We start from the raw sequence: 13,520 nt of genomic DNA, 5'->3' as shown, positions 1-13,520 counted from the left end.
AAATTAAAATGAGCTCTCTGCAAGGTGATGCCACACAAGTAGTGAATGGACAAAGACTCAAGCACAATATTTCTGGAGATTCTTATAATGAAGATGTTGATGTTATTCAAGTGGTAACTCCGGAAGCTTTCATCAAAGGTCAAACTGACAGTTCTGCAGAGTTCGACTTTGAATAGGTAACAGTTCTGGTAAGAAAAAGTCCGCGTTTTACTTTCCGAACAATGTTTTTGCTGTTTTTGGGAAATATGAAAAATTACGAGATCGAAACGGAGTGGAGGACATGCACGAGGGCGTGCCCCCACAGGCCGGCGCGGGCCCCAGCCTGGCCGCGCCGCCCTGTGAGGTGGCCGCCTCGTCACCCCTCTCCGACTCTTGTTCGACCTGGTACTTTCCTTCTGACGTGAAAATTTTTGCTATAAAATCCCCCGGACCCCTGGAGGTCCGTATATCGTTTTCTCATCGCGTTTTGTTTCGAGCTGTTTTCTGCCAGGATCCGTTTTTGATTAGAAGCACCATGGTCTCCGACAACAAGGACAAGGAACCTTTGGAGGAAGATATTCAAGACCCCGATTTGGAGAAGGAAGTCAAGAGCGAGGATGAAGAAGAAGTGGAGGAAGTTCCGCGAGTATACCCGCGTGCCACCGTCGCAAGCATCGGAGTGGTGGCAAATCCATTCAACACCAAGAAAAGCGCAAGGATTAGCACCGGAGGGAGAGTCCCACGTCATTACCTAGCTCCAAGGACATCTCCTCCAGGCACCTACAAACCCTTTCACACTCTAATTCATAATCTTCAAACTGAAAGGGTTCCCAAGGCAGTATTGCCTAGCAACTGGGACATGGATCGTTCTAACACTGCAGGAAAGATGAAGCCTGAAGCTGAAGATTGGGGAAACAACTCCAAGAGTTGGGACTCACCATCGGATATACTTTTTAACCGCATTGAGCACAATTCGGAGATGATCCGCAATCTCATGTACAAGATTGATGAGCTAAAAGAGCTTGTTGAGAAGCTTATCAAGGATTCACCATCATCACCGAAGGAGTAATTCGTCATCGGTATTGGCATCCCCTTGGTTTGTTCCAAGCTTGGGGGAGTGCCGCGGTATCACATCATCACTATCTTTTATCTTTTTACTTTCAAGTAGTGTCATATCATGAGTAGGGAAGTTATCATATAAGATGTGTTGCGGTATGGAAGTATCTCCCTTTAGTTGGTTATCTATGTATCCCTTGGTGTGAGTTATCGTTATGGAATATTAATGAGAAGTCTTATCATTTACATATTGCACATCTTATTTTAGTTTGCAATCTCTATTATATGATTGATCTTGTTGTTAGTAGGGGTATCACTTTGGGAGCATTGAGTAAATCTATTTGGTTTTGGCAAACTTAGCATTGGTCAATAGCAACAACACTTTGAGTTTTAAGTAGAGAAGAGGAAATACATGTAGATATGTTATTATCTTTCTTGTTAGTTCTTAGCTTAGTATTCTGAAGTTAAAATTGTTTGTGCTTACAAGTAAGATGCATGATTGTTTCTATCACATGTATATTTGTTTGTTTCCCTCGACTCTTATGCTTGCTAATTAACCCTGCTAGCCAAAGACCTGTACCAAGAGGGAATACTTCTCGTACATACAAACCCTTAAACCAAACCTATGCCATCAGTGTCCACCATAACTTCCTACTTTGTGGTATTTCCCTACCATTCCAAGTAAATACTTCATGTGCTACCTTTAAGCAATTCAAAAGCTATTACCTCTTATTTGTGTCAATGTTCTATAGCTCATGAGGAAGTATGTGGTGTTTTATCTTTCAATCTTGTTAGGCAGCTTCCACTAATGGACTAGTGGCTTCATCCACTTATCCTATAATTTTGCAAAAAGAGGTGGCAACGGGGTTCCCAGTCCCAAGTTAATTAACTTTTGTAATTTTACAAATAGACACTCCTCCATGGTATGTGATTGTTGGACGGCACCCGAGGATTCGGTTAGACATGGCTTGAGAAAGCAAAGGTGGGGAGGAGTGTCATCTAAATAAAACTAAAATAAAAAGACACTCCTTCATGGTATGAGATTGCTGGCAGACACCCGAGAATTCGGTTAGCCATGGTTTGTGAAAGTAGAGGTTGGAAAGAGTGTCAACCAAAAATAAAACTTTATGGGAGCCGCTCTTTGAAAGTTTGTCTGGCAAGGGGGTTAGAGTACCCGCTACCATTCGTTGACAACAACAAACACCTCTCAAAACTTTACTTTTATACTCTCTATATGATTTCAAAACTCGAAAAGCTCTAGCACATGATTTAATCCCTGCTTCCCTCTACGAAGGGCCTGTCTTTTGCTTTATGTTGGGTCAGTAAACCTATTTCCCTCCATCTCAGGCAAGCATTTGAATTGTTGTGATCAAACCATTTATATTGTGATCTATTTCATTATGCCTTTTACTTTTCCTTGTTTAGTGCAAATTTTATTTGAATGAATACAACTTTGAAAGTTATCGATGATTATGAGGAGATTACTATGATTGAGTATGCAAGTTTATTATAAGCTTTAATATGAGAGCGCTGCTCAATAGATAAGTATAATCTGTTAACTGTTCTCTGACCAAGAACAAAGTTTGCCATCACCAATTATGATTCCTTATGCACCTTTATTTGTGATTACCTTCCACTTGTTTCAAGTTAAATTATATGAGGAAGTTGTTTATTAGAACGTCTTGTGTGAATGAATATGATGCTTCTTGTCCGTATTTTATTTATCGACTCTTCACTGCATAAACATGTGGTCTTGTTTACCGAGTTCAGTTTCGCTTGGGGACAAGCGAAGTCTAAGCTTGGGGGAGTTGATACGTCCATTTTGCATCACTATTTTATATCATAATTTGCTGTTATTCATTGATATATTTCATATTTGGAGATGATACTTATGTTATTTCATCTATTTTGCATGTTTCATGATTATTTGGGGATCGCGCACCGGAGCCAGGATTCTGCTGGAAAAAGCACTGTCAGGATGCAATATTTCGGAAGATCAACAGCTGACGGAAATTATATGAAAATTCCTATTTTTCCAGAAGGCGAAGGGATCCAGAAGGGGGAGCCGAGGGGACCCGAGGTGGGCCCACCTCATAGGCCGGCGCGGCCCAAGGCCTGGCCGCGCCGCCCTGTGAGGAGGGGGCCCACAACCCCCTTTCGCCTCCTTTTCTTCGCGTACGTCTTCGTCCCGAAAACCTAAGCCCCAGAGGATAGTCGCGAAGAGTCACAGCCGCCTCTGCGGGGCGGAAAACACCAAAGAGAAAAGAGCTCTCCGACGGGCAGGAATCCGTCGGGGAAATTCCCTCCCGGAGGGGGAAATCGACGCCATCGTCATCGTCATCGAGCTGGACATCATCTCCATCATCATCACCATCATCATCATCATCATCACCGCCATCTCCACCGCTGCACCTCGTCACCGCTGTAACAATTAGGGTTTGATCTTGATTATTTGATAGGGGAAACTCTCCCGGTGTTGATTTCTACTTGTTATTGATGCTATTGAGTGAAACCATTGAACCAATGTTTATGTTCAGATTGTTATTCACAATCATATCACCTCTGATCATGTTCCATATGATGTCTCGTGAGTAGTTCGTTTAGTTCTTGAGGACATGGGTGAAGTCTAAATGTTAGTAGTGAATTATGTTGGTTAGTATTCAATGTTATGATATTTAAGTTGTGGTGTTATTCTTCTAGTGGTGTCATGTGAACGTCGACTACATGACACTTCACCATTTATGGGCCTAGGGGAATGCATCTTGTATTCGTTTGCCAATTGCGGGGTTGCCGGAGTGACGAAACCTAAACCCCGTTGGTATATCGGTGCGGGAGGGATAGCAGGATCTCGAGTTTAAGGCTGTGGTTAGATTTATCTTAATTACTTTCTTGTAGTTGCGGATGCTTGCAAGGGGTATAATCACAAGTATGTATTAGTCCTAGGAAGGGCGGTGCATTAGCATAGGTTCACCCACACAACACTTATCAAAACAATGAAGATTAATCAGCTATATGAAGCGAAAGCACTAGACTAAATTCCCGTGTATCCTCAAGAACGTTTGGTCATTATAAGTAAACAAACCGGCTTGTCCTTTGTGCTAAAAAGGATTGGGCCACTCGCTGCAATTATTTCTCTCGCACTTTACTTACTTGTACTTATTTCATCTGCTATATCAAAACCCCCGAATACTTGTCCGTGAGCATTTACAGTGAATCCTTCATCGAAACTGCTTGTCAACACCTTCTGCTCCTCGTTGGGTTCGACACTCTTATTTATCGAAAGTACTACGATACACCCCCTATACTTGTGGGTCATCAGGGATCCCCACCCTCAAGTTGTTCCGCAAGCCGCAACCGCTACGGTAAGCACTGCATTACCGTGGGGAATTAGAAGGGGCTCCCCACCCTCCAGTTGCTCCACAAGACACAACTGCTACGGTAAGCGCATCCGTTGATGTACGAGATGTGGAAATACAATTGACTAGTCCGTCCCACTCCAGATCTTATGGTTAACACGGGTATTACGGCACAAGAATCACTGGACGACATTTGTTGTTTAATCCTAGATGGATATAAACCCTTGCAATGGAACCTCCACCATATCAACACATACCATGGTTCCATTGCCCACCACATAGTCATATTCATAGTTATGAAAATAGTATTTTTGATTTTTATGCAAGAGTGATAAGTATAGTACTTTGCAAGTAATTTGGTAAAAATACTCAAATGACATGAGCAAGCGATGAACTTTCCTTTCTTGATCGCAAGATTATGCAGGCAAGGTCTTCGATACGCAATAACTCCAAATTCTGAAATAGCATCATCGTCTGGTAAGGACGATGTTTAAAAGATTGGCAAGGATGCAATAATGCATAAGTATGAGATGCAATCGTTCTAAGTGTGACCTAACCCCGATGATTTAGGATTAGTGAGTTGTTATGATTAATGTAGGTTGTGTTGCATTTTTAGAGTGTTTCCACAAACAAGGTTCTTATTCAGGTGTGATTACTTGGTATCATGTACAAGTTATATAATACAACATAATAATCAATTGAACACACAAGGAATTATAATTGGCATAATGTTCATATGTGAAGAACAGTTGTCAGTTTTAGTACTATATGGCATGGTTAATGATTACTTATTATCTTCTTCAAAAGAATAACTTTTGAAGAACATGTTCTTTAATATAAGATAAGTATGACAATTGGGTTTGTGGGTTTTCTAGAGTTTATCATGGTTTTAAGAAGTTTCTGGAGTAAGTATTAGATGGATCACAACAGAGTTGGATTCATCAGCTACTAGGGATTATATGGTTTTAGTGAAGCACATCTCAGCAATTTATTATACATAGGTGTTATCAAGGTTGGTATACCTTGCTGATGATAGATAGCTAGGGTTTATAGGTCCTATTAGGTAAGGTTGATGGCTACTCCTTATCTTCTTCAAAATAATAACTTTGGAAGAACATACTTCTTAAATAATAAGAAGTATATCTATTAAGGTTGAGGTTGTCTAGGGTTTTATTATTTGGTCCACTAAATAAGGAATGGTTGGTTCCTAGATAGGATGGTTCATAAATATCTAACACTAGTAAGATCTAGTGTGGATGGCTTATGATGCTCAATATTGGTTATGGTTGCTAGGAGGTTTCATCACAATGGTGTGATGCTAAGCATGGATAGGTAAGGTTGATGTCTCTGGGGATTGGAACTAAGGTTTACATTTGGTTAACCCTATTAGATCATCTAGGTACGATGATATGCATACATGGGATACTAAATTATTAGTGATAGGGCTTCTACATTTTATGTGGATATGATGAAGCACTATGTTGCTCATTATGAACCTATGAATGAGATAAAAATATCATGATCACATGTTTAACCTAGGTTTTAGGTTTAGAAGCAATTTAGGGTTCACATGTATTAATGGAGCTAGGGTTCCTAGTTGAATTAGGGTTTTAGGAATCACATGGAATGATGAGGTTATCACTTTATTTATAATGGAACTAGGGTTTCCTAATTACCTTACGAGAGTGGATTTGGTGATCAGGTGTATACGTGAGCATGCGGTCATCACCGTGGATCTGGTCCACCACCGTTGGATTCAGCCTATCAAAAAAACGGTGACTAACGGGGTTATGTGAACTTTCGCTCCGTGTAAGGCCCAGCAGTCGCTAGCATGCATGCTTGAGTAGCAACAACCAAATGTGTGTGGGACCCGTTTGAGTAGCAACAACCAAATGAGCGTGCGTTGACTCGATTTGGAGCCTGTCTGCTCACAAACAGGAATGAATTAAAACAAAATACGCTTGGATCAATTGCTGGATCCATTTCGCTAGTACGCACTGCACAGTGTTTGAAGATTTTCTCCATGCATTCCATTCGTTTCTCCATGAATTAGTAGACGAAAATCAGTACTGTTTTGGTGTTCATCACTTCAGCACAGAAAAAGTTGAATTCTATTGTATTGACCATTATGTGAGACCGAGACCAATCACACATAAAGTCCATCGAAACAAAGAGATCCCAGCTCGAAAATGGAAGAAAACTCACTTCCAGAGAAATCCAATGTCGGCAAACCTGCTGCAGATTACACCTCCGGCCATACTCCGCGGCGGCGGATTGAGCTGCCGCTCTGTCTAACGTACTGTAGATGCGATTTTGGGTGATCAGTAGCTCGATGGGCGGCGGATTGAGCTGCCCGGATCTCGGCACGACGAAGCGGTCGCTCGATGGGTGAAGGTTGGCCCGCTCCTTCAGAAGCTGCTCCTCGCCGGGCCGCTCCTGCGCTGGCGCAACCCACCGCCACCAGGCCTGTCCAACCTCGCCATGTCGGTGCTACCAGCGGTAGCCGGTGCTGGTACCAACAGCCGCCGACCCTCCTACCAGCGGTCTCCGGTGCTGCTCCGAACCACCGCCGCCGCTGCTACCAACGACCGCCGGCCCTGCTACGAGCGATCTCCAGTTCTGCTCCGAACGGCCGCCGCCGCTGCTACCAGCGGTCGCCGGTGCTGCTCCGACCGGCCGCTTCCACTGGCCATGGGGACGCCATGCTGTCGCTGGCCCGCGTCAGCGGACGGCATGAGTGAGCTCTTCTCCTACTCGATTTCCCCGCCGGCCAGGGCTCCTGCGGGCAGCGGTAGCCGGCGCGGCCATGTGACAGCTTAACCTGTGGAATGTGGTTCAATGTTAAGTGCCAGTTCATGATAGACCCATGTGATCTAAGACCACAACACAATCAGCATATCTGTTTTATACAAAATAGGGCCTATTGGTTATGGCTATTTCAAATTTATTGTGTGGTCGCATTGCACCATACTACTCTCAGTAATCTTGTTTTTTCTCCAGACAAGTGAAATGTTTGTACAAAAGCGTATAACATGGAAGTTCATGAAGCTAACCTTGCCACCAGGTAGCCCTCCAATGCCGTTGATACGAACAGGTGGGCAGTCAGTGCCGAGGAAACAATGAACACTCGCACCTAGTTGTTTCAAACCGACAACTAAGTCACCGATAGGACGCTCCCTCATTCTTGGTACTCCATCAAGAACATAACTGAAGTTCAGAAGAGAGACGTAAACCATCAGTCTCAAAGCATAACCACGGAACTCATACTTATTCCCGTAAGGATAAAAAAAAGAAACATACGTCGCATTTCCACCAGCAGCTACTACAGCTGCCGTCAATGGCCGCATTGCAGTTCCAGCGTTGCCCAAGAAGAGCTTTACTTCCTCCTTGGCATCCTTTTCAATCGGGAACCTGCCGCCGCAGCCGACGACTACAGCTCTTTTTGCAACTTTGTCTGCTTCCACTGAGAGCCCAAGCGCGTCCAGGGCCTCGAGCATGTAGTGGACATCCTCGCTGTTCAAAGGTTATCCACAACCGTTGTTCCCTGATGAGCAAAAGCCAGTTAATGATCAGCAAGAGATGACAGCGAAGCAAAGCAGTTTCAATTGCTTGTCGTACTGCAAATAAGTTGACAGGGCATGCTGCACTATAATATTCCGATGAGTGGAAAGTGAATAAACCCTGGAGGGGATCCTAGATTTAGGATCTTATAGCTTGTGAAAACCTTTAGATATAACAAAATTTGAAAGTCGTGCATCTTGAATGCAGGTATATGAATACTAGGTGTCCATGACAGCGTTGCAGCGTAATACTTTCATGAGGAAGCCATCAGACTGACATAAGAGGATCACCAGGTCCTACATAATTCTAATGATCATTAACTGACTTTTGCTCATCCAAGGCCTCATATAGTATTGATCGAACTAACTACATAATTCTAACGATTCGATAAACGAACATAGGAATTGGCTACTAAGAAGAGTAACCTTGAACTAAATCCTATGGCTAGATCGTTTTAAGTAAAAAGAAAAAAAATCTTATGATCTCACGAGCACCTAGCATGATAAGGTGCTCCTAAACCTCCTAAAATCCCATCTCGGCACCCAATTCACACAAAGGGGAGAAGTAGGGAGAGGGACGGGGCTTGCCTGCGCCCGTTTCTGCTCCCATCGGTGCGCCCAGCTACGTGGCAAGCATCCAAGGACTTCCCCCTCCCCGCACGTCTCCCTTCACTTTCGCTAAAACAAAACAGAACAAGCGATCGAAAATACATACCGGACACGATCGGGGCGTACGCGGGCAAGTACTAATCCTCCCGTAATACAAGCCTGCAGTTAAAACAGATCACAAAATTGGAGGGAAATTTTCTCCTTCGCGCGCTGAGGCGTCCAGAAAACATAAGGCTACCCGCCAAATCTAATAATCCACCAGTAATGCAAACAAGAACGGAGGGGAAAAAATGGCCATCTCCGAGGCTATGTAATTGAAGCTCCCAGGGGAAATCGGCAGCGCCGGATAACAGGTAGAAGCTCTGCTCTGTAAATGGAATTGCCATGAAATCCCCACCTTTTCATGAGTCCATCTTGCCGCTCTCTGTAGGCACATACAGCAGAAGCAAAAGGCACACGACCTGACGGGTAAAGTGAAGGATTTTGTTCTCCACCGATGGCTTCTCCACAAGTTGGTGTTGGGAACCATGATAATGCTGCTGGATCAGAAACACAAAAGGTAAGAATAGTAAATAATATCTTTCATGTTTTGATTTCACTAGAATCATACACAAACATGTCAGGTGATGCAATCTCCACTCCACGTTTAGCCAATGGCTCCAGCATTGCCTATACGACCAACAGCTGATGCTATGTTGATATGTCATCTCTGCATTAAAACATAAATAAGAATCTTATAACCGATAGTAGTGAATTTGATTAGGAGACTTGTGAACAAGGCTTCTTTTATATCACAGGAACCATGTAGTATAATCATGATTTGACATATACACAAATTTAACTATATAGTTAGCCTCATTTATAAACATAAGTGTATTAACTAAATTGGACACATGTGCAGGAAACCGCAGCCAGCAATAATAAAAGGTTACCAAAGGTTGGCATGCATTTTTTGTCCGAAGAGGAAGCTTATTCCTTTTATAACCAGTATGCTGAAAAAGCGGGTTTCAGCGTTCGAAGAGGCAGTAAGCATAAAGTGAAGAACACTAATACAATACAACAAAGGACTTTCTTATGTTCTCGGCAAGGTATGAACTACGACAATAACTTTATTAATTTGTTTGGAGTATAATCAATTTTAGATGAACTATGACAATAAATTTATTAATTACTAGGATCCCGTGCTGAAGATAAAAGAGAAGATACATTCAAATATAGTAGGCCTGAATCACGTTGTGGTTGTAATGCACACATGAAGATAACTCTGACGAACGGACTTTATCATGTGTATGAATTTGAGGAGAAACATAATCACATCCTTGCAACGGGCGACATGGCCCAATACTTGAGATCTCATAGGAGAGTAACCGAAGCACAAATAGCATCTGCGGAGGTCGCAAAGTCCGTAGGAATTTCAAATAAAGCAACTATTGATCTTATGGCCAAACAAGCATGCGGGGGAAACCTTGGCTTTACACGTGAAGATATGAAAAATCGTCTGTATACAAAAAGAACATTACAAGCAAAACAAGGTGACACTGGGGGAGTATTAGAATACATGGAGAAGAAGGTGGCAGAAGATGTCAAGTTTTTCTATTCAATTCAAGTAGATGCGGATGATTTGATCACTAACATTTTTTGGGCTGACTCCAGAATGGTCTCAGATTATGCCATGTTTGGCGATGTTATGTGCTTTGACACCACTTACAGGAAACTAGATGATGGACGCCCTTTTGGTTTGATCGTTGGAGTGAATAATCACAAGAAAACTGTTGTCTTTGGTGCTGCCCTTCTCTATGATGAAACCGCTGAAAGTTTTGGCTGGCTTTTTAGAACTTTTTTAAAAGCTATGTCTGGTAAACATCCACGGACAATTATAACTGATGAAGATGCAGCAATGGCCAAGGCAATCAGTATAGTCCTAGCCATGTCTATCCATAGACTTTGTGTGTGGCATATGAATCAAAATGCTTGCAAGCACCTTGCTGGAGTTGTTCCAGACTATAAGAAGTTCAATGCTGATTTCCAACATTGCATCTATGACATAGAGGAGGAAGACGAATTTATAAGTGCGTGGAATGGAATGCTTGACAAGTATGGACTACATGAAAATGAGTGGCTCCAAAGGTGGTTTGAGAAAAGAGAGCATTGGGCATTAGTGTATGGCAGAAATACCTTCTCTGCCCACATGAGCACTACCCAAAGAAGTGAAAGTATGAACAATGAACTGAAGAGATACATTAGTATTAAATATGACATGGTCACTTTCTTCCATCATTTTGAAAGGTTACTTGCGGATAAAAGGTTTGAAGAGGTGAGGTGTGACTTCAAAGCGACACAAACTACTCCCAAGATGAAGACAGAAGCTAGCTACATGTTAAGGCAAGCCGCAACTACATATACTCCTGCAATATTTAAGATGTTTCAGGAACAAGTGCTAAGGACTCTGAACTATGACACATTCATTTGTGATGATAGTGACACACAACATAAGGTTTACAAAGTTAATTTTCATGGCACACAACGTGTCCATGTCGTTACATTTTTTCCAGAAGAAGAAAAGATCAATTGCAGTTGCAAGAAGTTTGAATTTGCAGGGATTCTTTGCTCGCATTGCTTAAAGGTACTTGATATTAATAATATCAAGCATATCCCAGAAGAATATATAATGAAAAGATGGACAATTGGTGCCAAAGTTTTGAACATAACAAGTAATCGCGATCAGCATGAGGACCCAAAAGCAAGAATGTCTAATCGCTACAACGAGTTGTGCAAAATATTTACGAGAATAGCTGCCCGTGCTGCTGAGTCCGATGAATCATACGACCAGGCTGCTAATTGCGCAGAGCAATTAGCACTAGATGTGGAGAAAAGCTTAAAAATTAGAACTGATCCAGATTTGGGCAAGTCCTCTACTTCAGAAGGTATGTAATATAGTGCTAATTTGCGAACAATATTGTGAAACTAAGGACTCACATTTATCTTTATAGTTGCAGCGTTGAACATCAATATTGAAAGAATTTCAAAACACAACGAGGGGCTTGGACAACCAGTAGGTGTCAAGGTCAAGGAGAAGGCTGTCCGAGGATCAAGAAGACCCGTTGGTGGCTTCGAGAAAGCAACAAGAAAGAAGAAGAAAAGCACAAATCCTATTGTACAGCTACAACCTCAAACCAGCTCAACGGTATAGAACTTTCTCACTTGTTTCACATACACAATATAATTTTTCTAACAGTTATGTACACGTTTTATAGGGTCATTTGGAGTTTATGACAAATCAAATGGGTGCATACCAATTACAGTACAACCCATTTCTAAATGCTTCGATACAGCCATCACTTGGTACTGCCATCTCGATGTCACCACACGACCAAACAATGTTGACAGGATTCCAACCATACAATACACTTATGGTATGAGCATTCTACAATGTATGTTTTTATCATTTTCAAAATTCAATGGCATTGAAATTTTCTACTTTTCCACAGGGTCATCCCATAAATCACATGGACATATATTCACAACAGAACAACTCAACTCCGATTTACTCACAGCAACAGACAATTGGGACGTCTCCTTCAACTATGATGGCGCAACAAAATCATGCCTTCTTACAACAGAACAACTCAACTCCGATTTACTCACAGCAACAAACCATTGGGCCTTCTAGTTCTACTATGATGGCACGCCAAAATCAAGCATACTTCGATCAATTGAAGCCGAATTAATCAATATGATGTATAGAGTTGTATGTCTTGTATCGAAGCAAAATTGAACCAGCCTATGCATATCAATCAAATTAGCAACTACGCTCAGAAGCCTTCTTCAATCAATTGCTTATTCTGTTTTTGACTTATAAAACTGTATGTGTTTGCACATCTGCAACAAGCAACAAATGAAGTTCACGATAGAGAAAAAAGGAAATTTACCTCTGTCCTGTCTCCTGTGGAGATGGTGAGTACACGAACAGCTGAAGATGAATCTTCAGCGAAGCAGCTCCCCTGTGGACGGACGGACGGACGCACGCAACAGCACGACGACGACTCCACTTGCCCGTTTGCCGCCTCCAGATAGTAGCTAGTATGAGTGACTCCATCAGGTGAGATCCGTCGCCGGCGGGAACGGGCCACCGCGAACGAGCCAATAGGAGCAGCTACAACACCAGGGAACCGCCTCCACTATGCTGTAGCTTCCGTGCTCGAGCCGGTCGAAGCAGCTATGCCATCCGGGATTCACATCCTGCAGGTCCGGCCTCGCAAACTCGAGAGGCGAGCAGCTTCCTGTCCGCCGCCGGCTGGAGGTGTTAGGGCGCACGAGGGAGAGGAAGGGTGCCGGCCAAAAGGAACGGGGGCGGCGGAGAGCATCCCACCGGCTTCATCGTCTCCGCCCTCCACTATGTGCTTCAGCTCTGAGTTCACACAGGGGAAGACGAAGTAGTATTGGTGTACGATGGGTCGCCGCGTATCGCTTCGTATTACGGATATTTTTGTTCTTTTTTTTTTACAAGGAAAGCAGGGGCGTGGGAGGAGGCATTGGATGCTCGCCACGTAGCGCGGCGCACCGATGGGCGCACAAACGCGGCGCAGGCAAGCCCCGTCCGTAGGGAGAGGGGCTTTGTCTGCTTGTTTTCTCACCTCGGACAAGGCGGAGAGGAGAAGGATCCGGTTGGAGAGCGATTTGGAGCCGGGCAGCTGCATGGCGCCGGAGATCTCCCGGATGGGCTACAGCACGTCCTCCTCCGCGCCGGCCGACGCGGCGGGCATGGCCACGGACGTCGCGAGCGCCGCCCCGCCGCGGCCCCGCAGACGCATCCCGTGAGCCGGGCGCGCCGGCATCCGGAGGCGGCGCGAGAAGGCGGAGGAGGCCGGGGCGGCGGCGGCGCGGTCGAGCGACATCACTGCCGCCGCCGCGTTGGACGTCGCCATGGTCGCCATTGCCGATGCCGTCGTGGTGACCGGGT

The 13,520-nt window shown here is 43.8% G+C and overlaps 1 protein-coding gene and 1 pseudogene across 1 annotated transcript; one reads left to right on the top strand and one right to left on the bottom strand.

Moving 5' to 3' along the window:
• Positions 1 to 7,035: 7,035 nt before the first annotated feature.
• LOC124690061 (3-phosphoshikimate 1-carboxyvinyltransferase, chloroplastic-like) lies at positions 7,036 to 13,015 on the bottom strand. The gene is made up of 5 exons (XM_047223499.1): positions 12,490 to 13,015; positions 9,171 to 9,269; positions 7,692 to 9,096; positions 7,445 to 7,598; positions 7,036 to 7,212 (listed from the first exon to the last, which is right to left on the bottom strand). The coding sequence occupies exons 3-5, from the start codon at positions 7,886 to 7,888 to the stop codon at positions 7,036 to 7,038; spliced, it is 528 nt and encodes a 175-aa protein (XP_047079455.1). The 5' UTR covers positions 7,889 to 9,096; positions 9,171 to 9,269; positions 12,490 to 13,015.
• On the top strand, positions 9,057 to 12,634 carry LOC124690060 (annotated as a pseudogene).
• Positions 13,016 to 13,520: the final 505 nt, after the last annotated feature.

The sequence above is a fragment of the Lolium rigidum genome, chromosome 2 (assembly GCF_022539505.1).
Source record: "Lolium rigidum isolate FL_2022 chromosome 2, APGP_CSIRO_Lrig_0.1, whole genome shotgun sequence".
NCBI lineage: Eukaryota > Viridiplantae > Streptophyta > Magnoliopsida > Poales > Poaceae > Lolium > Lolium rigidum.
The sequence above is the reverse complement of the archived record's forward strand: the minus strand, read 5'-3'. Positions and strand labels throughout refer to the sequence as shown.

Coding starts and splice junctions, on each gene's coding strand:
- LOC124690061 (XM_047223499.1), bottom strand. CDS start 7,888: ATGCTCGAGGCCCTGGACGCGCTTGGGCTCTCAGTGGAAGCAGACAAA. Junction 7,599..7,691: donor GCTGCTGGTGGAAATGCGAC/GTATGTTTCTTT, acceptor TCTGAACTTCAG/TTATGTTCTTGATGGAGTAC. Junction 7,213..7,444: donor GAGGGCTACCTGGTGGCAAG/GTTAGCTTCATG, acceptor CACATTCCACAG/GTTAAGCTGTCACATGGCCG.